At 44.6% G+C, this 25,766-nt stretch overlaps 1 protein-coding gene across 1 annotated transcript; it reads left to right on the top strand.

Annotated features, from left to right (window-relative positions):
- The first annotated feature begins 3,300 nt into the window (after nucleotides 1–3,300).
- On the top strand, nucleotides 3,301–24,201 carry LOC142785094 (uncharacterized). Its single transcript, XM_075883505.1, has 3 exons — nucleotides 3,301–3,857; nucleotides 7,700–8,047; nucleotides 17,236–24,201. The coding sequence occupies exons 1-3, from the start codon at nucleotides 3,512–3,514 to the stop codon at nucleotides 17,484–17,486; spliced, it is 945 nt and encodes a 314-aa protein (XP_075739620.1). The 5' UTR covers nucleotides 3,301–3,511; the 3' UTR covers nucleotides 17,487–24,201.
- The last annotated feature ends 1,565 nt before the right edge of the window (nucleotides 24,202–25,766 follow it).

Raw genomic sequence — 25,766 nt, 5'->3', positions numbered from 1 at the left:
ACTCCTCAAGGAACTGTCCTTTCTCCACTCCTCTTCAATATCGCCCCTCATGCGCCTCCCGGAGGCCCTAAATGAAATTTCGCAAGTACGCCACGCCATATATGCTGATGACGTCACAATCTGGAGCCGTTATGGTAGCTTGGGTCAGATAGAAGAATCCTTCCAACAGGACGCCTCCATCGCAGAAAAGATAGGACGCAAGAGTGGTCTGGAGTGCTTCCACATCAAATCAGAAATCGTAGTATATAGAAATAAGGCATCTGACAATACATACCTCAACGTACAACGCAATGGAACGCAAATTAAAGAGGTTGAAGCCACTCGAATTCTGGGGGCCCACTTCCATAATCGGGGCATTAACTCATTTGCTTTACATAAACTAAAAACGCCCTGCCTACAAATCTCTCGCATGATCGATTAGTGGGGTGTCTAACCGACGACGAGGGATGAAAGAACACGACATAATGCGACTCATTCAGGCATTTGTTATCAGCCGCATAACCTATAGCTTTCCTTACCTGAGGGTCTTGAAAGCAGACTAGCACAAAATAGACAGAGTCGTACGTGTGACTCTCAGGAAGGCTCTGAACCTTCCCCCGTGGACCCTCACGGAACGTCTGCTTCAAATGGAGCTCCACAATACCGTATCAGAACTATTCCATGCACACCACACGAATCAAGTCATGCGCCTCGCCATCACTAAAACGGGACGGAAAACACTATCAGAACTTGGCATCGAAGCCCCCCTCGAGAAATGGCGAAAACAACGTATCCCACATGAATGGAGGCAAGACTTCATCATCAAACCACTTCCACGCAACATGCATCCTCAGTTCCACGAACATCGACGTCGGGCACGGGCAAAAGCTTACGACAACTACTCAGATACCGAGGGCGCCTTCTTTGTCGATGCAGCTGGACCAGTGAACGGCAAATATATAGCAAGCGTCGCTCGGTACCCAGCCCGTCGCAATGTACCAACGCGCGCTTATCTCCCACGCGTACGTTGCCCCACGGATGGAGGTGGGGTGGTTAGGTGCTTGTGCGTCAATCATGCGCCTTGGCCTTTCACCGGAACGACTGCGTTAGTTGCCCCAGCCACAAAGGTCACTTAACTCCCTGGACAGGCCCCGTTTGCGAAAAGAGCGCCTTTTTCAAACACAGCGAAGTAAAAACCGGGACACTTGTTAGTTAGCACTCATGATGATTACGTTTCGTGCGTTGTTTTTGTTTAAGCAGCGTGTTAGGCGTCGAGTTGTAAACGTTGTTAGTTAGCTCTCATCCTGTGTGTGTTGTTTTCGTGCGTCACTTGTGCGTGAGCAGCGTGCTGCACGTTTTGATCAGCTAGCCGTTCTCAGCATTTCATTCGAAGTTGTTGCTATCGTATTTATTGCTTGGCCCTTGTGGCAAAACTGTGACTTGTAGACTCTATTGTAGTGTAGACTCTATTGTATTTGTGTAGAATAAATACTTCCCAAAAACTCGTTTTTGTGCACACTAAAACCGTTGGTGACCCCGAACTAACGGAACCGTGGTGACAGCGCGATGAAACTACTCGAAGTAGATGGTTATGGTCGTGTAGCAAAAACACTCCCCAAATAGTCCGTTTTTTAAAGTGTGGAGCGAAGTACTGTACAAATATTCCCCAACTCTCGCCTGCTTGCATTTCGTTCCTTAAAAACTCGGCTCTTGCCATTGAACAGGAATACTACTTGACGCTGATAACGTGCATGCCGTTTGTGACTTGTAAGTATCGGGCGCCCTGCGATATTGCAAGGAAAGACATCGGAGATGATGAATATATACGGTTGGGCGGGACAAAAAGATACCTTTATTTTCGCGCTCTTTTCTTTATGAAGCAAAAAAAAAAAAGAAGTCGCATTTGGGGCGTCTCAGTGTACGCAAAGCTCGGAGTTAGCCTTTTGTCACCATTGCGCATGCGTCATACGATATATGTACGCGCGTAACACAAATAGTATGCGTACGCTAAGAAAGTGATCTTTGCATATTATATTCTACTTCATCTCGCGTTCTTTTCTTTCGTTATAGCCGTTATTGAACATTATTCTTTTGTAGAACTAAGTTGATACATCCGGCCTATCAGTTTAGCGAGAAAGGCTTCCATGGGGAAGCCGATACGTTATTCTATCTTTTAGCACTTTCACACGTGCCATTGCATCCTGACCAGACGAGAATCTGTTAAATTACAGATTTCAATTTTCCGCAGTATGAAACTCCATGGTACTCCTTCAACCACCCTTCCAAGCTAGAATCTGTCGTAATTAAAGCGTGAAGTTCACGCAAGGGTCTTGGGTCATCGTTTGAAAGCTCGCATCTCTTCTCCGTACGGTCATGAACCGCATGCATGCCGACAGCAGCAGTCGACGACTGAAACCGAGCTGCATGCTTGTGATAGGTGCGCTTTATGGCAGCGTGCACGGGAGTGCAATTTCTCATAATCTTTCATGGCAGTATTTCGAGTTTATTGCACAATAAAGGCACGACCGAAGACGACCCCTGCCCACATGTTGTAGAACTTGTAACGTTATATACGCCTGGTTGAGTCCGCACCGTGATCGGTATAAATATATAAACGTGCGCAGTGTTCTTCACCCTTAGAGGGGATGGGGTCAAGTTTTTGTGGCGAAGAGGGGAAGGGGTGCGCTGAGTTTAGCCCATGCTTAGTCCATTCATGCTCCTTCTAACCACCATATCCATGCCACCACGGCCTCCCTCGTGCGCATTCGTAGCATTTCCGTAACAGTGCAAACTTGAACTTGTTGTTACTCATTCATGCTAAAAAAACGAGCGTTAAACAACAAAACAGACGAGAAAAAAACGTAAATTTGTTCGAAAGAGGAAAGACTGTGATCGATTCTCGGATTTGGGAGGCGGAAATTGTTACGGGGTTGCTGCACCCTTGTGCTGCATGATCGCGCACCTTCTTCAAATAAAATTATATTGAGTTTTTTTTTCTGATAAGGAGATATGAAACTGCGGCCTGAGCACTAATATCTTGAGAAAATGGCCACCCCCGCCACGACAACAAAACCACGACTTAAATTTGCACCGTTGTTCGCAACTTTCGGTTTCGTTTTTAAACAAATAAAAAGAACTAGCTTCAGTTTATTTCAATAACACTTGTGTAAAAATACAAGTGATGAAAAATTTGGAGTGCTCAAAAAATATACCACGCTTTCACGATACAATCAATGCTACTTAAGTAGGAAACAGCACCACGGAACCTTTTTTTGTGCCGACTGGCGCGTCACGGCTCGGGGAACAGAAAAACGCGCGCAAGTAACGGAAATAGGCGCGTCCGGGCGCGTTTTGTATTCGAACTGTACGTGAAGCATTGACCAGAGTGTATAGGTGTTCTGTGAATTGACGAAGCGCGTTGGGATGATGCAGCCGGGATAGCCGAGTGTTCTGTCGGCGTTGACAAGGGTCTGGGTCAAATATAACGGTAGCTTGCACGGAACCGACGGAACTGCGACACACTGCCGGCCGAATGGCGCCGCGACGTAAGCGGCTGTCGTCGTCTTCGCCGGATAGCCGCAAAGGCAGCAGCAGCGACGAATCCTTGAACGAATCGGACGTTACGTGCCCCGTGTGTCTGAGCATGGTGATCGAACCCGTGACGATGCCGTGCGCGCACGAGGTGTGCAAATCCTGCTTCACGAGCACCGTGCTCATGGCCAACAAGGAGTGCCCCATGTGTCGCATGCGCATCGCGTCGTGGGCGCGCAAAGCAGCCCGCGAGGGAACCCTGGTCAACCGGGCACGCTGGCAGCTCATCAAGACCCGCTTTCCGAAGCAGGTCGCAAGGAGACTGAGCGGAGAAGACAGTCGAGCAGGTTAGCGCACAATTTCTCTCACCGTCCGCACGACACCAACTGCTAGGCACGGCTGTACTGAGGAAATGGTCGCGCGCGGCATCCCGTGTGTCGTATGGCACTGCCGACCGTGATCGAATGCCTCGGCCGAGGTCCCCACATCTTGCACAACCGAAAAACTCGATCACATTTGGGCTCGATCACGATCGTGCCCAACCGATGTGTACGTTGTAGCGGTTGGAACTCAGCAAGTTGTGCTGAAGCCGCGCTGTGTTTCCAAAAGCAAACGCAATATAAGCAGTCGTTGTTGGAATAGCCGTTTCATCCTTTAAAATGTGAAATGCTCCATTCAAAAAGCGCAGTTAGGAGCAGTAATATAACAACCACGCTTGTTCGCTCCTGGGCAAGTTGTAACGTGTGTATCCGAATTGGCGCTGAGCCAGAGACAACGATCATTACACGTTTGATACGTGCCGTGCTTGTGGAGAGAAATTTGAAGCCACTAGCAGACAGGAAGCGCCGAATACTGCTGTGCAAAACGTTTTGAGTGTAGTGGAAAGAAAAAAAAAAAAACATGGATTGTTGACAGGCTTGTGAGGGAAGGTATTAGCAGAGTCCTTCAAAGCATTGAAGGACTCTGGTATTTGCAAACAGACTCTTGATCGGTAGTTTTCGAATAGTTTGGGGCCCCAAAGAAATAGCCTCAAGACCAGTGCGCACGCACAAAACTCAAACCGCATTTGGGTTTTGGGTTGGGGACGCAATTTCTCGAATTTAGCTGGAGCCCCATAGCTTAGGTCAAAAGTTTTAGGTCACATAAACGTGACGGTACCTACTGAAGTGACGGCTCTCGGCCAAGACTAGAGTGACATAGAATAGGGGGAGTGTCCAAAGCACTGCAGACCCTATTTGAAAACTCATCGCTCCTGCTTTACTCAAAGAGTCCATATGCAAAGGGCTTTGGGGCCTCCATTCGAAAACTCACTAATACAGTGATGGAAGTGCTGCTCCACACTGCTCCAAAGTGCAATATTTGCTAGTAACTGCTCCAAACCTGCTCTGAAAGGGTATTGGCAAAATAAAAAAAAAAAATGAAGTTGAACTATGGGACCATCCTGGGAGCATAAGTGAAACCGAAAGCAAGCTGTATACACACTGTCAGCCTAGTGTGCTACTCAGTGGTGTAAACCCGGAATAATCTCAAGGGGTGACACATATCAGGCCATGGTGTCCAATTCATATTTTTAACATAGGCTGTATTTATATTTATATGAGAATTAAATAATGCTTCCAAAAATTAAAAAAAAATGAGCATGGGGTCCGAGCTCAAGCAATCGCATTGTTCTATGCAGTCTCTTTTTTTCACCTTTTTTCAATTTCCATAGTTCACACAGCTGAGGGGCATTCAACACAGGTATGCAGTAAAAAATGAACAGTCTCTTAAAAAGTTGATTGCACTATACTCAATTGTTAACTCAATTATATTATGTGCTAAAGCTAAATCTGAAGTGGGACACTTGCAAGGACTGTCCTCTCCAGCCTGAACACCAAAAAAGTCCGAACTCTCTTCACCCCCCTTTTCCCCGCCCATGATTTACGCCAACTATACTGCTTGTATACTAGCTGCATACTGGCATACAGCATGTTTAATAATAAATATAATTTATTAAAGGCTTAAGTGATGTTTTAGACTTAAGGAGTAGTAAGGAACATGCATCTGCTCCGATAACACCAATAGCAACCCTAAGCTATAGCATATTTTTCTGCTCCAAAGACACTTGAGCCTGCTTTAAAGCACCATTTTTTCTGCTCCAGAATCTGCTCCAAAAGGCAAAATGTCGCTTTCATCACTGCTAGTAGCTTAAATGTAGTACATTCAATTACACCCAGGCGTTTCACTATCTGCTGCGCGAGATGTGAATCAAGGTGAAGAGCCTGCGATATTAAAGCTCACGAGAAATCAGGCTAGTCTTTGAGATAAATTGTTAGTAATTATCATTAGAGCTGAAGCTGATTTGGGATTCGGCATAAGGTTGCTCGCAAGCTTATCGTAAAGATATCATAAAGATAGTGTAGAGTTGTATATGTGGTCCTGTCACAAATAAAACATGTCAGTTTTTGAAGGGAAGAAAACCGACTGGCAAGAATGGAGTAAGATGACGAGGAAATAGGCGATACATTGTGGTGCTTCCTGGTTTTTGTTCCTTTGTGTCCCCATTTCTTGCTACTGTCCTTGTCTGTTAATCTCATACCTGCTTTTTGTTTAATACAAAACAAATTCTGGAAGTAGAATTGCTTGACCAACATACACATCAGCTTGTCGTATATGTTACTTGGTACACACTCTACACTTTAGTATAGGGTTTAAAAATTTTTTTATCTGAACCACATGGTCATGATTCTCTCCTTGCAAGAATGAGCATGTTGTTTTTGTTTTCGAGTCGAACCCTTTGCTGGCAGGTACAGTTTCCGCAAGGACTAGCGTGACTGAAATCAATTTTAATGTGTTTACATTCAATACAGTAAGGCAATGGATAGTAAATCATGTTGCTTTTAGAAGGCTGTACATTAAAAAGTCTTATTGATGGTTTATGTGATGTCACAGATATCCATTAGACATTTTAGACAATGTACTGGTGCTTTAACGTGGTGGCTCTGTCAGTGAAGTTTATCATTGCTGTGGATAACTTCTGCTTTGTTATTGTCAAGGTAGAAGAGTTTGTGTCAGAAGAGTCACTTGACTTTATTCCCACAGTGTTGCTACTACAACTTGCTGCCTTCAGTATGGTCATTGCAAGCAATGTATTCTAAGGTCTCATCAGTGCATTTGTCACCATTGTATACTTTATTTTACTTAGCTGTGCTTTTATCTTTTGCATAAATTTTGACAAGGCTTGTACGGCATTGCTACTTTAGTTGTGCATTTTCACACGCTACAGCCCTGCTTGCTCTATTATCAAGGTAATATTGTTTGCTACTTGCAGACGAAATGAAAGCAAGTCGCCTAACAGCAATCTACAAATATCAATGTGCAAGAAATGCCAGAGTTCATCTGTTCACACAATCAGATTAATAAGTACATGTAACATTTATTCTAAACAATGTTGTTTATTAGAGTATGTAGAAAATAATTAAGGTGTCCTTTACTTAATTATTTTGAAGGTGTACTTCAAAAGCTTGCAGTGTTGATGTAGGAAATGTTATTGTATCAAACCATTATGTGTAAAAAAAAGAGAAGTGTTAGATTGATTTATTTACATTCAATACTGTGAGCCTTTCTGAGCTGTTACAGGTGGGCGAGTTGACAGCACTGAAGGCAAATATACAAACGACGTAGTAGAAGCAGCGCAATGTAAACTGGAAGGAAATATGTACAAACGCTAGTGGGGAAACAGTGTAGTGTTACTGTACATCACTTTTTGCATTGGCTCGCCCAGACTGTCCTTGGAGAAGGAAATTGACATGTCGCGATGAGACTGGCACAACGTAGACGCGTTCCAGGTTTTCGCTTTATGTTACTAATATACCACAGAATGGATGCACTATGATTATCTGTCAAGACGAGCATATCTTGAAATCATCAGAGCAAATCCACAGTAGCCACGTTTGCAGATCTGTATTTACAGTTTCAGCTAAGGCATAGATAAGAGCAATTAGTTGCTATTGAAAAGAAGAAAGGAAAAAAAAAAACATATGGAAAGCTAATATCCTGGCACACATTTGAGGTATATCACTTACTAGGCCATAAAGGTCATGCTTTTTATTTCCTCTGCTAGCATGTTCATGCGAAATGTGTGTACGTACGAAGTGTGTCATCTATGGGAGGTATAGGGTTGGAGAGATGAACGAGTGAAACAATGCAGGAACCCCTCAGCGGATTGTGCTGAGACCGCTGTGCATGCCGGGTGAGATCAGGCGTGAGTACGAGGAACAGCGTCAGCGTGCAGAGGCCGAGTGGCGCCGAGAGCGCGAGCTCGAAGCTCAGGAGGGTGAAGCCCTGGCCCAGCACTTGGCTTCGGAGGAAGAACGGGCCCTGGAGAAACAGCGGCGGCAGATGCGACGGGACCAGCGGCTTGCCTGCCTCTGGGGCGTGTTTGGGGACACGCCGTCCGTGCTCGCTGCCTTCCCGCTTGTTCGTTCTTTGCTCGTGCCGGAGGACGACGACAATGACAGTGCATCTTCTTTCATACCTCCGGAGGACAGGCCTCAAGGTACGCTTGGTGCGACTCTGAGCTCTTTCAATGGCTGGTTTTCCGAGCAAGGGGAACAATACGAACACCCAATAAGGATATTTTGAGGGCTCGTTGACACAGTTTTATTGAAAACCAACTGGTAATAAAGCCAAGGAAGCTTTTGGGATGGTATACGTGCAGCTTTAATTCTGTTTTGGTAACTGTCATATAGATGTGAAGGAAGTAACGTGGACGAAAAGACAACTTACGGCAAGCAGGGACCGAATCTGCAACCTTCAGATAATCCACTCGATGTTTGACAACTAGGCTATGGCGGCAATCGTCCTCTCGTCGACTTTATTCATTACAGTAAAACCTCGTTAAATTAAAGTTTCTGTAATTTCAAAACTTAATTGATTTAAGTGTGTTTTCAAATGATCAAAAAATACAAAAAGTGGAATGCAAAAAACTTTGAGTTTAAAATATAATTTGAAGAGGTCGTTTGCAATGCCGGCTAGTTTGCAACACCAAGGGTTATCTTTCCCCCAATACCTGGGCCCAATTTCGCCTTAAACATGGGGCAACAGTGGGTACCGCTGCTGCTAGCAAAAAAAAAAAAAAAGTCATGTTCAGCTAAAATTAGCTTCTGCAAAAAAAAAAAAAAAAGAAAATATGCTTCACTGCAACGCAGTAGTGATATGCAGGCAGTACCACTTGCTTTTTGCCGCATTGGTGTGTCATGATGCAAACATTTGCCCGTTCGTATTGTTAAAGTAAAGAATCTAATAAAAGAAAATGTGATGAAATTTGCAGTGTGTTTTGGCTGGAAAACGTCATTGAAGTTTTCAATCTGAGTTTTCGAAGCAGGCATTGCAGGCAGGAACTCCACCAGCAGTTCAAGTGCACGTATTGCTGGGGCAACAGCCACTCAGAAGTTTGCATACATCACGAATTGCATCAGGCTGATCTTTATCAATTTATTTATATTCCCAGAAAAAATGGATAAATTATGATGCGCTAATATTGTGAGGAGCGTGCAATGTGCTGCCCACGTGTCACCGATGTGGTGTAGTGAAAAGTGAAGCACGTCTTTTCCACAGCCGCACATTGAAGCGGCTCTCCAGCACAATTTAACTATCCATTTTTTATTCGTGGGTTGTGTAAACTGACATACAGACTGCTGCAGGAAGAACGGCAGTGATAACGGCATGCAGTCTTAAGGTATTCGATTTAGGAAGTTCAACATGCAAAAAAAAAAAAAGCCTACCTTCAACTTGATTTTCGCACAGTCACTTTAAATCTCACTCTTCCAATGACATTGTATGGCTTCCCCAATGAAGTGAGCTGGGAGGGCCCATGTGGAGTAAGCTCGCACACCATTGTTGCTTGTTCTTTCCAACATAAGGTTAACCTCGTTGCCCCAGTAACAAACGTGGTGCGTGACGCTTGAGTTCCCAGAATGCGAGCGGGCACTACTGTTTCAAAGCGAGGTATTTTCTGCTGTTCTTAACAACATTCCGAGTCGCTCCTTCATCTTATTCTGAGAAAGGAACTTTTGGAAGGACCAGGGCAGTGAAGTACTGTTGACCCTTCGGGCGTTGATCGGTGAGCCACCCAACGAACAGCAATCGTGCACTGCACCCCTTTGATAGTGCACGTGCGGAAAAAGGCAGCTCGTGAACTCCCAGAAGCAAGAGGGAAGAAAAAAGGAGAGGTCTTTCATATTCACATCCGACTTGCGCAAGACAATAATCTAGTGGCAAAATGGTGGCCAGGGTCTCTGTCGTGCTTTGTAGTCGCGGTAATATTTTTGTTGCGGCCGCATCTGCTCGTAGTTTGATGAAATAAAGCACAGAGAAAATAATGAAACAGATTAGTAACCTCAGTTTTAATCCTAGTGTACATTGCCAGTTTTTATGCAAGGGAACACGTGAACCCGTGGCCTGCACGCTCCAGCGGCTGCCTGCAGCGCGTTGTAGCGCCAGCCAGAGCAACTGCAGCCTCTTCTCGCGTCATCTAGTGCGAACAAGACAACTAGTCATTGCTGATATGGAACCGTTGGCAAAACTGCAACCCCCTCCCTTTACAAGGTGATTACGCAAGAGGCTGGCTTCTTGCGAAATCGCCTTGAAGGGGGAGGGGGTCGCAATCTTACCACCGGTTCTGTATCGCCACACAGCCGGATTAAAGGAGCGACGCGTGCACTTGTGGCTGCTTTTGTTTGGTCATGACTACTGATGACTGGTTCTCTTGCTTGACGCTAGATGATGCGAAAAAAGGCTGTGGTTGCGCCCTCTAGAACGCGCTACAGGCTGCTGTCGAAGCGTGCAGGCCACATGCTCGCATGTTCCCTTTCATAAAAATTGACACCGTACATTTATCCAATCATATTTCCACGCGCATTTATTACACTTAGATTTCATTTGTTTTTTGCCCACACAGCCTGTCTGAAATGCTCAGCTCAAACTGTGCCTCATTGTTCTAGAACGCTCACAATTATTGTAGATCATTCTGTTAAGATTGCGCGCAGGACGTGAATACGCCAGATTATTTCAGAGCTTGCGCGAAGACCAGTGATAAGGCGGGAATATTTGACGGCACATGTGTAAATAGTGACGCGCTTGGCCGCTTGCCAGTTGATCGACGGCCGACGCTCTGTTCGCCGCTATCAGTGTCAGTGTGTTACTGTAATTCTTCGTTTACTGGCGGCAAGTTCAGGCAAAAAAAAAACAAAAAACCGTTTGATCTGAAAGTCTAGTCTGCTGCCTTCGGCCACGTCACGACCCCGTGACAACATGGCGGCAACCATCCGGTGTCATTTCTGCCTGCAAAGTCCTGGCAAGTGCCTCTACATGCTAATGTGGTCGGCAGCGATGTAGTGACTGTATTGCTATTTAAAATTCTAGAGCATTTGATATCGGAATTTAAACCTAAGCTAAAATTATCCCTAGCTATTGGCCTACACAAACTACAAATAAAAGATAGGTGCTTAAAAAGTGTTTGAGGACTTCTTTGTCAAAAGACCAATTTTTTCTTAATCCCTGGCAGAAGCCTGACTTGGGTGCTTCATCTGTCACTCATCAGTATCGCTACACTGCATTGCCCTGGGTTCCTAGAAGCCACTGTTTTCGCAGATTTGCGGTGAAATCGGGACTGGGAATCGGGACTGGGAAGCACCAGTCATAATTTTTATCACTTCGAGCGGGTCAGCGTTCTGTTCAAGTTCAGAATGAGGATTTATCAGAAGCAAGGCGAGAAGTACACAAGTCCACACAAGGTGCATAAGACAACGCCGAGTTCTCACCGTCAACGTGTTGACAATATCGATGTGATTTGTGGCTTTGTAGGTGGCAGCCGCTGCTTTCAGCTGCTTTGACAGGAAAAGCTAGAAAAAGCTTAGCCTCCAAGACACGTGTCTTAAAACCGAAAACACAGGAAATACGTCATGATGTTGCACATTTCAAAGGCCATGCTTTTCTGGCTCGCATGCCATTGTGCACTAACAAGCAATGAAGGGAATGTGAACATTGGAACGAGATCGCCGAGCCATTTTACATTCTAATTTTGGTGTCCTCAGCAATCGGTCTTTTGAAAAAAACTATGCCCGCATGTTAAGACATGCAGGTCGTGCATCAAACATACCAGTGCACTCGCAAGCGCTGTGCATTAAACCAGATTAGCACGATTAAATAACACCGCTTTTTCATCAACTTCATGCGAATAGGGATCGGAACTTGTTAGAAAGTGGCTGAAAATTGATCATTATTTGCTATGAAAAATGCACTTTCTGGGCTTCGGCACAGCGTTTCATATAGCAGATGTCCCGCTGTGCGGGAGTTCGATATAGGGATATACGGTCGCATACTTTTGCATGGGGAATTCTAGGGGATTTCTCAACTGTTCGATATAGCCAATGATTTTATATATCCGTGTTTGATAAACCCGGGATCGACTGTATTCTGGAACCACAGCTGTCTTGCTTTAAATAGTGCTTTCTGAAATATTTTTCTGACTTCTCGGTGATATTCGCTGCAAACTGCAAAAATAGATGTACTTTCACAAATACCTTTTATTGGTTGTTTTGCTTGTATTGCTACCGTAAGAAAAGAAGAAAAATTGTGCCGAAATTGCCAAAAATTTTCTTCACTCAATTTGCAGAGCTTTTTTATTTTCTCAATGAAACAATACCATGCTTGCAATTCAGTGAAGTTTTTTTATTTCACCAATTGTGCAAATATACCGTAAAATGCCGAGCAAGTGCCCCCCCTCCCCTTGCTACAGCGAAGGATAATCTAACCAGATTTTCTAACCAGATTTTCTAACCAGTCCCGGATAATCTAACCAGTCCTGGACCGGTCCCTGGCGCTTAATTGGCTCTTATTTCAGATCTCTCGAAAAAAAAGAGGGGGCGCTTGCTCAGCGTTTCACGGTATATAGTGTGAGAGTGGCTTCACTGTGTGGCAATACGAGAAAGGGCAATAAAATGAAAACCCAGACACAAATGGCCCAACATGGACAAGTGTGGTCATCTAGTGTCTAGAAACACTGATGACAAGTATAGTCATCATCGACCATATTGTTATGAAATCTCATGATGACCGCTCTCTTTTAATGGTAGTGAAAGGGTTAAATAAATACAAACACGGAAATTTTTAGGAGCCTTTTTTTGGGGGGGGGGGGGGGGGGGCGTCATGTGAAAATGCAAGCCCTTAAGAGCCTAAATAATGTACTGTTAAGTGTGAGTGCGTCGTGAGCAAGTAATCACAATGTGTTGTTTCTGAAAGCTAGTTTCAATCACTTCTGTACTCTGGCATCACAACACAGTATAAGCTTCTTTGTGCTAGATATTATCACCGATGTTCTCATAAGCCGTGGCATTACATTACCGCACACCATTCTGTCCGTCGCAGGAAATTCTACGTGCCTCCCAGTTGTCAACTTTAGCTTGACACCTCAAGTTTTGCCGCAAGGGATGTCTTTAGCGTTGCTCTGCACCTTGGAAGACAATGCGGTAGATGTTTTCGCGATGGCCGCCCCTTCTGAACCCCACGCTCAACATCAGTCTGCCACTTGCTCCGACAGCGCTATTACTTCGATGATCGCTTCCAACTTAACACCGCAGCAGACTGATGAGCTCCACCGGGTTCTGCTGTCCTACATCGACGTATTTGACATCAGCGGCCGTCCGTTGGGGAAAGCTACCGGTATGAGCCACCGCATAAACACTGGTAATGAGCATCCTATTCATAGGCGCCCATATCGGGTGTCGGCGGCCGAGCGTCACATCATCCAAAGTGAGGTCGACAAAATGCTCGCCAAGGACATCATTGAGCCATCTTGCAGTCCTTGGGCTTCTCCTGTAGTGCTAGTCCGCAAGAAAGACGGTGCATGGCGTTTCTGTGTGGATTATCGACACCTAAACAAAATTACCAAAAAAGACGTCTACCCTCTGCCACGAATAGATGATGCGCTTGATTGCCTCTATGGGTCCCACTATTTTTCCTCCATAGACCTTCGTTCCGGCTACTGGCAGATAGAGGTAGATGAAATGGACCGTGAAAAGACGGCATTCATCACCCCCGATGGCCTATATCAGTTCAAGGTCATGCCCTTCGGCCTTTGTAACGCTCCAGCCACCTTCGAACGAATGATGGACTCCCTGCTCAGAGGATTCAAATGGTCCACATGTTTGTGCTACTTGGACGACGTCATCGTCTTTTCACCAACGTTTGAAACTCACATAGAGCGCCTCTCAGCCATCCTGGGAATCTTCCGTCGCGCTGGCCTACAGCTCAACTCGTCCAAATGTCACTTTGGACGCCATCAAATCACAGTGCTTGGCCATTTAGTAGACGCCAACGGTGTACAACCAGACCCGGCAAAAATCAGCGCCGTCAAAAACTTTCCTGTACCACGATCTGCGAAGGATGTACGCAGCTTTATCGGTCTATGCTCCTACTTCCGACGCTTCGTGAAAAATTTTGCGCACATAGCGAGGCCGCTTACGCAGCTCCTCAAGAAAGAAGTCCCGTTTTCATGGGGCTCCGAAGAGGCTTCTGCGTTCTCGACTCTCGTCGCTCTTCTCACTACCCCTCCGATTCTGGCACACTTCAACCCTGCTGCCCCTACGAAAATCCGTACAGATGCAAGTGGGCATGGCATTGGTGCAGTGCTGGCTCAGAAACAACATGGCCATGATTGCGTTATTGCATATGCCAGCCGCCTCCTATCCGCCCCTGAACGTAACTATTCGATAACAGAGCGTGAGTGCTTGGCTCTTGTATGGGCGGTAGCGAAATTTCGACCTTATCTATACGGACGCCCATTTTCGGTAGTTACCGACCACCACGCACTCTGCTGGCTGAACTCTCTGAAAGATCCATCAGGCCGCCTTGGTCGCTGGGCTTTGCGCCTGCAAGAGTTTTCCTATTCGGTGGTCTACAAATCTGGCCACCTACACCGTGATGCCGATTGCCTCTCCCGGTACCCTGTCGACGATCCTGAGGACACTGACGAGCCCACGGAGAACTCTATCTTGTCAGTGTCCGACTTCCTTAATATTGGGGAAGAACAGAAGCGTGATCCAGAGCTGCTTGACATCATCAGCCGTATGCAATCCTCCACAAATGATGCTTCCGTCCGCTACTTTGTCATTCAAAAGGGTGTGCTATACCGTCGCAATTTCCGACTAGACGAACCCGACCTTCTCATTGTTGTGCCTAAGCATTTGCGCCGCTGTGTTCTCACCGAACTTCACGACGCTCCCACGGCTGGACACCTTGGCGTATCCCGCACGTACGAGCGCGTCCGGCGCCGTTTTTTCTGGCCAGGCCTTGCTCGTTCGGTACGCCGATACGTCGCCACATGTGACCTATGCCAACGTCGTAAGACACCATTGCTGCTACCCGCTGGCCATCTTCAACCAATTGACATACCCGCGGAACCATTTTACCGTGTTGGGTTAGACCTGCTTGGTCCTTTTCCCACATCAACATTGGGAAACAAATGGATAGCCGTTATCACAGACTACGCTACACGCTACGCTATTACGCGAGCTCTACCGACCAGCTGTGCAACCGACGTCGCTGACTTCTTGTTACGGGACGTTATATTGATTCACGGTGCGCCGAGACAGCTTCTCACAGACCGTGGCCGTACATTTTTATCCCAAGTCATCGCCGACATTCTGCGTTCTTGTTCGACGCAACACACACTGACAACCGCTTACCACCCTCAAACAAACGGCCTTACGGAACGATTTAACCGCACTTTAACAAATATGCTCGCTATGTACGTGTCGCCCGACCACCGAGACTGGGACCTTGCCTTACCCTACGCAACTTTCGCGTATAATTCATCCCGTCACGACACAGCGGGCTTTTCGTCGTTCTACTTATTGTACGGAAGAGAGCCGACTTTACCACTGGACACAGTCATCTCAGCTCACACCTCGTCCACCAGCGAGTATGCCCGCGACGCGATTGCGCGAGCCGATCATGCCCGTCAGCTCGCTCGCGCTCGGCTGATGGCGTCGCAAACCAACCAATGCCGTCGGTACGATGCGGAACATAGAGACGTACATTTCGCTCCCGGTACCCTCGTTTTACTCTGGTCCCCTCATCGTCGGCTGGGCCTATCCGAAAAACTTCTGTCTCATTACACGGGACCCTATCGTATATTGTGTCAAGTAACACCTGTCACCTACGAGATCAGCCCCATCTGCCCATCATCATCTACTATGCGGCCCAGTGACATCGTACACGTCTCGCGGATCAAGCCCTACAATAATGCGTCAGATAACGACCTTTAAAGCACCGGGACGGTGCCTCCGCCGCCGGGGGTCATGCTACGTGCCAGTGCATGGAGCTGAAGAAGACGAAGCAGATAGACTGGCACGAGCTAATCTGTGTGGCTGGCGCTGCTCGCCTAACCGTCTGTAAATACATCGGTGACTACCCCTCTGAGTCAGTCTCCTTCACGTAACAATATCGTGACGTTTCCACAGCTGCTTGGCCCTGTGGCTCCATTGGTGGCACACAAATGCCGATTTTAGATGTTTTGGTGCCTGACGTCGTCACAACTACTCAGAATGCTGAATAAGGTTACCAGAATCAGTACCGTAGCTTGACGTCAAGATAGTGTCGATATTGATAGGTGAGATGGGAAAATTTACTCTTATATCGAAGTACGGTAAAATCTCTTACTAGCATTTGCTGAGCAGCAAACAAGCTCAGAGCAGTCTCCGTAATCAGGAGATTCTTATGGCAGTGTAAACACACCTACGAAAAAATGGTGTCAGTACGGCTTTAAATGTGAATACTTCTGTACATCCCGTTATGCTGTCCACAGCGACAAAAAAAAAAAAAATTCCAGGCGTCGTTAAAATAAGAAATGTTTGATAAATTTGATGTGCTTTTGCAAGGGATTGTCGATTGAAAAGGATTGTCATATATAATGCTATTTCTGCAACAATACTAAATGCTGTACCCCTGCAACAATATGCATGACAAAAAAAATGCTTCAAATTAAATACCCTAAAAATTTAAAGACAAATTATAAGAAACATTGCATGGAAGTCTACTTACGTAAGGCATAACATGAGTGGTATGTCTGCTCCTTTGCTTTATTCCGAAAATATAATGGACTTTGTTTGTGATATGTAATATCCCCAGTTATAAATTGTCTTGTAGCATAGCACGAAAAAAAAAAAAAAATGAGACAAAAGATGAAGTAACGGGCGGGCACTAGCATCGAGTTTCAACAACAAAATTTTGTTTCCAGGATCGGTCATATCTCGTCGTCGGAGTATTGGCTGAGGACATGAGCGGGTCTGTTCGTTCAGTTGAGCAGTAAAAGTATTGCTGCACTTCAATCATCTGGGTGGTGCATTTTTTTTTTTGCCATTCTAAGAGCTGTACTAAACTATAGTTTGCATGCCTGTGCCAACTGTGTTTCATGGACGCTTTCGGTATTTCATTTCTCACCACAGCGACTGTTTTTGATATGGGCAAAATTAAAGTTTGGGGAGGGGTGGAGGGACACAAAGAACACGTGTTCTTGGAGCTAGGTGCTTACTTAAAAACGTCAGGCTGTCAGAATTAGTTCAAACATGTTGCGGAGTCATATCGTGGTTTCGGATTCTAAAACCCGGGTATTCGATCCATTTCTTGTTTTTCAGCTTTTGTAAATCTAACTGAAAGCCTGTTTAATCTGCACTGTTACCGCAGATGCCACAAGGAACACGGCACCGATGACGCCCTTGAGTGGTGGCGTAAGCAGGCTGCACTCGCGCAGTGTGCAGACAACCCTGCTGGAGGTGCGGCAACAGGAGACACAGACAAGTGAGCACAGTCACGACGCCATGGCCTCCTACCAGGAAGACTGGGAACTGGCACGCCGCCTCCAGCGGAAGCTGAACCGACAGAGCAGAGCAGCACCCAAACGCACTTACAACCTGCGCTCTCGTGTTGTCGACTGAAGGAACGAAGAGACTGTACATACATTTACATAGTTAATACATGACACTCTTTCAGTTGTGCTTGCTCGTCATACAGACCATCGTGCATTTGTTTTCTTGATCTGCTTAATCTTTATATTTATCCAATTTTTAGAGTTCAGTCAGTCGTCCCACAGAGATTGCGTTCATCTTGGTCTACAGTGTCGCGTTGTTGAGACAGTGTGAAATGTAGCAGCCAAACTTGTAAAGGTGGGCAAACTTGTGCTCGGCAGAACAAAAAACTCGCACTTACAATCGGCCTCTTCTGCTTTTGCAGTTTTGGCATCCCGCTGGTAGCCAGTTGGCAACCATAGTTGTATACAACTTAAGTCTGCAGAGGTCCTCCTCAGACGACCAAGCGCCATTGCCCATTGCCTCTGCAACTAAAAAAAAAAATATAGTCCAGCTTATGAGTAGGGTAGGTGGAGTCTCATGGATCATAACGTGTATTTAGAGTGCGAGACCATCAGTGCAGTCTTATATTCATATGCCTTTGAGAAGAAAGTGCCGCAGACTTTTAAAGTTGTATCCCACTGTAGCTGGTTTTGGTTGTGACACGCAACAATGTTGTCACGTGTTCTGGCACACCAAGCCATACCAAAGCTGCCTGAAGGTTGCATAAGCGAATGCTAACAGCTAGCATGAACGTGAACAGGTGCTACCAGTGTGATGGCAACAGTCGTAACTTCATGCTGCATGAGGGCATGAAGTTGGTTTTTCTGCATTGGTATAGGTTTGCCAAGAAAGGTGAAGTGACACTCGAGCGATCGTATTTGGGAATGCAAATACGTACGCTACAATGTACAAACAGCACTTCGAAATTCTCGTCTGTGAACAGAACTGCCGGCATTTTTGTAACGGCACATAGCCAGCTACTCCACTGCAGACAGGCATAAATAACAATGCAACCCTTTGCACAGTGCAACAATTGCTCTGATGCAATTGTCCTGTACCATGACGCAAAACCTTGTAAAACTTGTTGCATCCTTGAAAGCGACAGCTTGAGAGCTAATAAAAACCAAGCTACAAATGTTTGCTGCCTCACGTAATGGCATCATCTCGCACGGTGGAATGGGCTTTCAAAGATATGATAGGTGTAAAAAATAGAGCCCACAGGCGTATGTGTTGAAATCCGTTGAGTCCTCAAAGGATGGCGGCAACTGGGCATCTGCTAGCCAGGAAATGGCCGAAAGTGCCTACAGAACAAAGTTATCTTGGTGCTCATGGTGCTTGACAACCAGCTCGAAGGTTGCGGGGTTGATTTTCGGCTGTGGCGGCTGCATTTTAACGGAGACGAAATGCCAGAGGCCCGTGCACTTAGATTTCGGTGCACGTTAAAGAACCCCAGGTAGTCGAAATTTCTGGAGCCCTCCAGGAGTCATCCCTCATAATCATACTGTGGTTTGTGGACGTAACTATTATATTTTTATGCGCCGCTTACCTAAAGGACGAAGAAGTGAAGGACTGCTCTGGCAGTCCTCAACTGAAGTGGTGCCCGTTCTCGCCATCTCGGTTGTTTTTACCCGCATTACTGTGACTGTAAATATTGTAAATACACCCATTTTCTGTCATCTCCTTGTAACAATGTTGTTGTTTATGTGGTCCTGACAGGTTCTGACAACCCAGACGTCGTCAGAATCAGCCAGCAGCGATAAATGAATGTACACTAAAAGTGCAACGTGCCGTGGGCGGAGCAACTCAATGAGAAAAAAACAAGTGCGTTCTCACGTCCTCTAATAGCCTGCAGGTAGCCAGATGTGGCCAGAAGTGGAAAATTGAGAAGGCTCAATGACTGCGGTGAGCACGGTTGTTGGCCACCAAGAATCGGATATGTGGATCTACCGTGATGGATATGAGTACCGGCAGATTACAGCATAATCGCTAGCGCTCGCATACGCTTGAGATTGTACTCGGCTATTTGCAGCAATTGATAAATCTGGTTAGACAGTTGAGAAGGTTCAAGCAGGCAGTGGTCAAATGTACAGGGGTGGTCTATACCGAGAGCTAATGCTTGCGACAGGTAGCCGGAAAATTTTGGTAGCGGTGAGAAAGATAAAAAAAGCTTGTTACTTGAATAAAACACACCAAAACATAGGGCATGTGAAAGAAGTATGCATACAATGCTGGCAGGTTAAGCCATTGATGTGCATCAAAACCAGTTGAGAAGACGCCTCTCGAAGAAGGAAAGGTCAGAGGCTAATGGCTGCTTCGTCATGTACATTGATGTTTCTGTTAAAAAACTATTCAGCATTGTGTGTGTCTGCTTCTGTCACCCTGCATTTTTGACAGCTCTTCAAGTAACATGACTTTTCTATAAACTTTTCTTTTTTCTTTTTTTTCTGTAGACTTTTCTATAAACAAGTGCATGTTTCGGTATTCAAGAAAAGTTCAGAAGTGTCTGGGATTTCAAGCTGCAGAATGCTCGCCAGTGATGTGGCTAACATTGCCAGTAGCTTGCGCATAAAGCCTCAGATATATCGCCTGCATACCAGAAACCAGGTCATTCTAGAGATGAGCATTGATTAACTTTGGCCGTCTGTTTTTTTTGCAGTCCAAGCTTGTGCCTTTAGCCCTTTCAGATGCCAGCTCATAAGAACTGTCTGTAAATTTGTCAAATCACTACAATGTTACTTCAAGGCACTTAATATTCTATTGTAACAAAAATACTGAGATAATTTTTAAATCTATGTGTGTTAGAGTAATTAAGTTGCAGTTAAATATGTATTTATCCAGAAGTAATTGATGCTCACTTTTGGCATAAACAGAATCTAATCTCAGGCTAGAAATATAGTGAAAATTCATTTTTGGTTATGTTAATCATGAGCAAGAAAAATTTCTGCTTGTCACATTGCTTGCAGGAAGCGGCACGGCGCACGACTCGTCAAATGTGGTAGTGCCTTCAAAAAAGTGATAATATGTATCAGTACTCTGCAAAATGAAGTTTAAAGAAGACAATTATGCAGGAGGGTCAATTCACCTAATGTACGATATATCTTGCTCTTTCTTAGCCTCTACTTGTTGCAAATAACAAAAACGATTGGTGTACACAATTGTGTACGTAGTGTCTCAAAGGGTTAAAGGGGTACTGACACAAAAATTTTTGCCCCGCATTTTTTCGCTCTAATGTGTTCCTGGGGACCTGTTAGTCATAACACGACACATCGTTTTTGTCAGCGAGCGAGAATTAATTACAGGCTCGTTATGACCGACCAGTGTCACATTCGGTATCAAAAAACGATAAGCCACCAGGTGCTGCTATACCACTTGGTGGGTGCAACGCTCGACCATGCCAGCACATAGAACTGTAACGCACTTCCAATGAAGAAGCTTTTTCAGACAGGAAACGGGACGGAAACGTCATCAAACGCAAAACCTTCATCTTGTGCGCTGCGGCCACGGATTCATGAGCAGCGGCCGAGTAATAGCCTGCCGGAGCAAACGCTACAAACAAACAAAAAAAAAGAGGCTATGACTTCGTCATAACTTGCCGCAGCGTGGTCACGTCAGGGAAGTAGGGGGTCCCCAAAGGTCCCCTTTGAGGGTGTCGCTAGCCCGATGGAGTCGATGGCTCACGCAAACTTCGAAATTAATTCAAATACCTTCCAAGCTATATTCGCTGTTAATATTTGGCAGATGATATATGCAAATTCACGTAAATCGATCCCTCAGGCTATCTTGGCCATGAAATTTTGTGTCAGTACCTCGTTGAGGATAGCACTTGTTGAATGAATGTGTGTTAAGGTTATGTGCAAGCGTGTCTTATTTTTGTACTGTGTTTCAGAAAGAGCTCGATGCGAACAACCTGAATGTAGGCAGTGATGTGAACATAGACAATGTATCTCTAAAGCCTCATTCTGTATATGGTGCGAAGTTTTCAGTTGACAGATTTCAGTACACTGAAAAAAGAAGTGTTTTTATGTGAGCGCTTCGCTTGCCATAACCACTGAGGTGTTGTGTATATAGTATGCATTTTTGCTGCTAATTCAACTTTTGTGTTTTCGCACGGATGAGTCTACACGTAACTATCTTGGAACAAATTTTTGTCTTATTTGGACAGTTTCTCAACGTTCAAAATGTTTTGTGAGGAGGTTAGAAGCTGTTCACCTGTACCAATTTAGTGCCTACTCATTTCGGGTGCAAAGAAAAAAATTGCAGCATCAATACGAAGTGAACGGTGATGAGTGGGCAAAGCTCCGGTGTATTATTCCGGTGACCGTGAATCCCCTGCACATTGCCCACATGAATATGCAAATGAGTGACAACACGTGTGTTCAGTATCACAATGCTGTTTAATTGACCGTCATAAGGGTCGATTCCGCGAGGGCCTTTTGTAGGTGAGAGCACTTTCATGATTGTTTTTCTCCGTGGCAGACAGAGAATGCGTGGGCTGGAACACGCTTGTTTGTCAGCGTCATGGTGTATAGTGGGTACCTTACATGTGCTGCGCCATGATTGCAGAAAAAGAATGTGTGATCTGGAATTAATTTTTTTTCATTGTCATGAGCTTTACGGTCATTGTTATGGTGTATAGTGGGTACTATGAATGCGCTTGTTTTTCATGTTCATCGTCATGGTGGACGGCGGGCATGACTCGACCCTAAGTAGCTTTGCCGCTAAAAAAACAAAGAGCCAGAGCTAGCAGTGCTTCGAGCAGTGGAGGAAAGCACTCACCATTCGTGGCATTTACCTCGTTGTGCATCCATTCCTTGAACTCAGTGCAGTGTAGGCAATCACGACTGTGGTGTGTAGCTGTATTTTTTTCCACTTTCGAATTCTGTCGCTTTCATTCTCATAATTCTATGGAACATTATGGAGCAGTTTTTTTTTTCTGCTGTGCTTATCCGTTCAAAGCCTGTAACTGTATTCCGAGACGATCAGCTTTGTCGATATCACCTTTGGAGATAGCACACCGATCGGCTTGTTGAGGAAAGGCAGGCTAGTAGTCAATGGCATGACCCTGAAAGTTTTGAACTTAAATACCGATAAGGCATCAGAGGCCAACTGCTTTAAAGTTGCTGTGCTGTCTTATTCAAAGTAGCATATACATATACCGAAAAGTCCACGAGAAAATTAGAACTCTTGAAAAGGTGGGAAAGTTCGCTGTGTCTTTTGGTAGGCACACGAAAACCCTGAATAACTAGCGGCAATCCTGGAATTGTTTAAGGGGCAACTAAAAATGGAGTCTTTCAGATCGAGACACTCGTGAATGATGTCGTCTGCTGTGTGGTGTGTTGACCACTCGTTCAAAGGAATTTCGTTGATCAGTAGAATGTCTAGAGATGTCTAGACTGATACCACACAGAATGCCTCCATTAATACTACTGGGTACATGAGTCATCTGGCTAAAAATGCTGCTAATGGGAATATCATTACACCAGTGGCCTTGCCAAGCATCACTTCTGTGATTTATACTAGTATTCTTTTGTAAAAAACTCATAAATTTAGCCAAAGCGATACTTTGTGGCAGTTGGTTTTTGCATTCAACCGTTAGTGGTGGTTGTCTTTTTGTGCTGTTTTTATTTGAAGTATGTGACGCATTGAGAGTTAAATGTACGGGTCATTACATGCTTTATATTCATTGAGGGCAAAAAGTATGCATTTTATATTTTTACTTAAATGGGAGCTTTAGTAGCTTTAGCACATACGACTTGTATTATCCTTGCACTAGACGCGTGTTGCGCCATTTTTGAAAGTTGGGTGCTCGGGTCACATTTTACTCATACTGTGTTTTTAACACCATCTCACGAGTACATCCACGCTTGCTCACATTGAGCCTGCCATGTTGTGTCATTTTAACTGTGTGCAGTGTTCCTGCATTTTTGCTTGTATTTGGAATGAACTTCCGTACCAAGCCTTAGGAATGCACTTCATGAAACTCATGACAAATAGGCGACTAGCCAGCATCAGGTGTTGTTCAAAGCAAACTTGCGTTTTACAATTTTATGCAGTTTGTTTTTACATTAACTTATTTTGGCATTATCCTGGCAACTTCAGCCAGGATAACCGTTATGACACCGTTATGGCCCTTTGAGCCGTTTGACACCTGGTATCTGGATGTACAAGTGTAGTCTTTGTATCTAGCTGTTGAAGAACTGGTGTTCTGATGATTATTTTTCTATTATTTTTGTCATTTATGCTTTTATTTTGTAGTGGAAAGTTAGTCTGTCGGGCATTTCCCACTCCTGCATTGTGTTGTGTAACCATAGGATTGGAAATTGAGCTGTGAATTAAGCGATTTATATTTGTGGACTTGCCAACTGTTAAAGCATTTCTTTTGTTCTTGTCCTTTATGTTTTGATGAAGTAATATTTGCATTTACATTGCTGCTGTTCTGTAACAGTCCTGTGAACCTGTGATCCTTTCTTTCTTATTCTTTTTAGATGAGCATTGATATGTATGGTCAAAATGCTTTTTGCAAAGTTGTTCAATGGTGAGTGAGGCTGGGAAGCATGCAAGACAGGCAGTTGGCTTTCACATTGCCTGATGGATTAGAAAATGCTGTAATTGTGTTTGGTAATTGAATGGTTAAGCTCATAGCTAATTCTTACAGACTGGGCCAGTTGACACATTATTCAGTGTAGACAGGTGAAAATTCCTTTGCGATACACATTTCAGGCTGCTATTGACGGCATTGTATTGTGCATCTACCAAAGTGCTGACTGAAATAAATTGGTAAATTGCCACCTGTCTGCGATAACACTTGTGAAGCTGTACCTTTCACGAGAGTTAACTATCGTGCCGCCACCTAGTTCATCACGAAGAATGACAAGCAGGCACATCGCGTCACAGAAATTTTGTTGTATGTTGGCAACTTGCGCTTTTTCACAGGACCAATTTCTTTCATTCTAACAAGCATGAATGAGCACACTGTTTCACCAAAAGATCTGCATCTTGAGGGAGCATTATGACCAAAATGCACAAAAGAAGCGTTAACCGTGGAATGTGGTGTCGATAAGCTTTGTCAACCAAGTGCCGATTTGTACATTTCCATTGGAAGCATTTTCTCTGGTATTATTGTACAGTAATACAGTACACAATAGAATTGACGATGCACATGCAGCCACAATAGGTGGTGCACCTTTTAGACGGTATTGCCTCATTTGTTGTAGCCATACCAACGCTCTTCCGAACCTTATTGCAGATACTGTTAGGCTGATATAAGCGTACACCATGTGAAAAAGAAATGAAATGAGAAATAAAATGAAACAGAGTAGCTAGGAAGAGAGTTGAGGCAATTCTAACAACCCCCAAAATTTTTTCATGCTTTAACTTTTTGGGTGATTCTGAAATATTTGTACGCCCTCACATCAACCAAAGGGCTGCTTTACACATGAATACCCTGAAAAAAATTTCGATAGTGAGAATGCTGCATTTCACTATTCTCACCATCGATGCATTTCTCACTATCGATGCATTTTCGATAGTGAGAATGCTGTACGTCCGTGTGCTCATATTTGGGTGCATGTTAAAGAACCCCAGGTGGTTGAAATTTCTGTAGTCCTCCATTACGGCTCTCTCATGATCATATGGTGATTTTGGGACGTTAAACCCCACATATTGATATCAAATGAGTTTTCTCATTGTTGAAAATATTTTTTATCATAATAATGTCACCTGAATAAGAAGGGAAGTTGAAAAAAATCAATTATATTGTAGAGGAAAAGTATGAACAAAAGTACACATTTTTGTCTTCGGAGCAGTTTTCAAAAATGTGTGCTTTTGTTCATAGTTTTCCTGTACAATGAACAAAAATTTTTGTCTTCGGAGCAGTTTTCGGCGTCTCTCATAATCATATGGTGGGTTTTGGGACGTTAAACCCCACAAATCAATCAATCGGAGCAGTTTTCATTCTGTAGAATGCACACTTACCAGTGCATGATTAACTTCACCTGTTGACACGTTTACTTAATGCTCAACTACTCAATGTCATCAATAAATGCACTATGGGGAAATATGATGATCACTAAAATAACTATGGTGGAAAAATGTAAATAACACCAAAAAACACAAGCGACCAGAAAATTTAACAAGCTAATTGGCAAAAGCAGACTCCAAAATTCACTGTTTATAAGTGGAAATGGCAACTCTATACAAAATATAGTGACTGGGGTAGCGCGCACATGCTAGCTACTGAAAGACATTCAACTTGGTGACTTCATCTTGAATCATTTCTATAACCCAAACTATCGATACCGTGCTGTAACAACGACGACACCCTTCCTTTTGATTGGGTGTGGTGTTTGTGCCATCTATTTGCACGTA

Source organism: Rhipicephalus microplus, unplaced genomic scaffold (genome assembly GCF_043290135.1).
Source record: "Rhipicephalus microplus isolate Deutch F79 unplaced genomic scaffold, USDA_Rmic scaffold_18, whole genome shotgun sequence".
Classification (NCBI taxonomy): domain Eukaryota; kingdom Metazoa; phylum Arthropoda; class Arachnida; order Ixodida; family Ixodidae; genus Rhipicephalus; species Rhipicephalus microplus.
The sequence above is the reverse complement of the archived record's forward strand: the minus strand, read 5'-3'. Positions and strand labels throughout refer to the sequence as shown.

Coding starts and splice junctions, on each gene's coding strand:
- LOC142785094 (XM_075883505.1), top strand. CDS start 3,512: ATGGCGCCGCGACGTAAGCGGCTGTCGTCGTCTTCGCCGGATAGCCGC. Junction 3,858..7,699: donor CGGAGAAGACAGTCGAGCAG/GTTAGCGCACAA, acceptor GAAACAATGCAG/GAACCCCTCAGCGGATTGTG. Junction 8,048..17,235: donor TCCGGAGGACAGGCCTCAAG/GTACGCTTGGTG, acceptor CTGTTACCGCAG/ATGCCACAAGGAACACGGCA.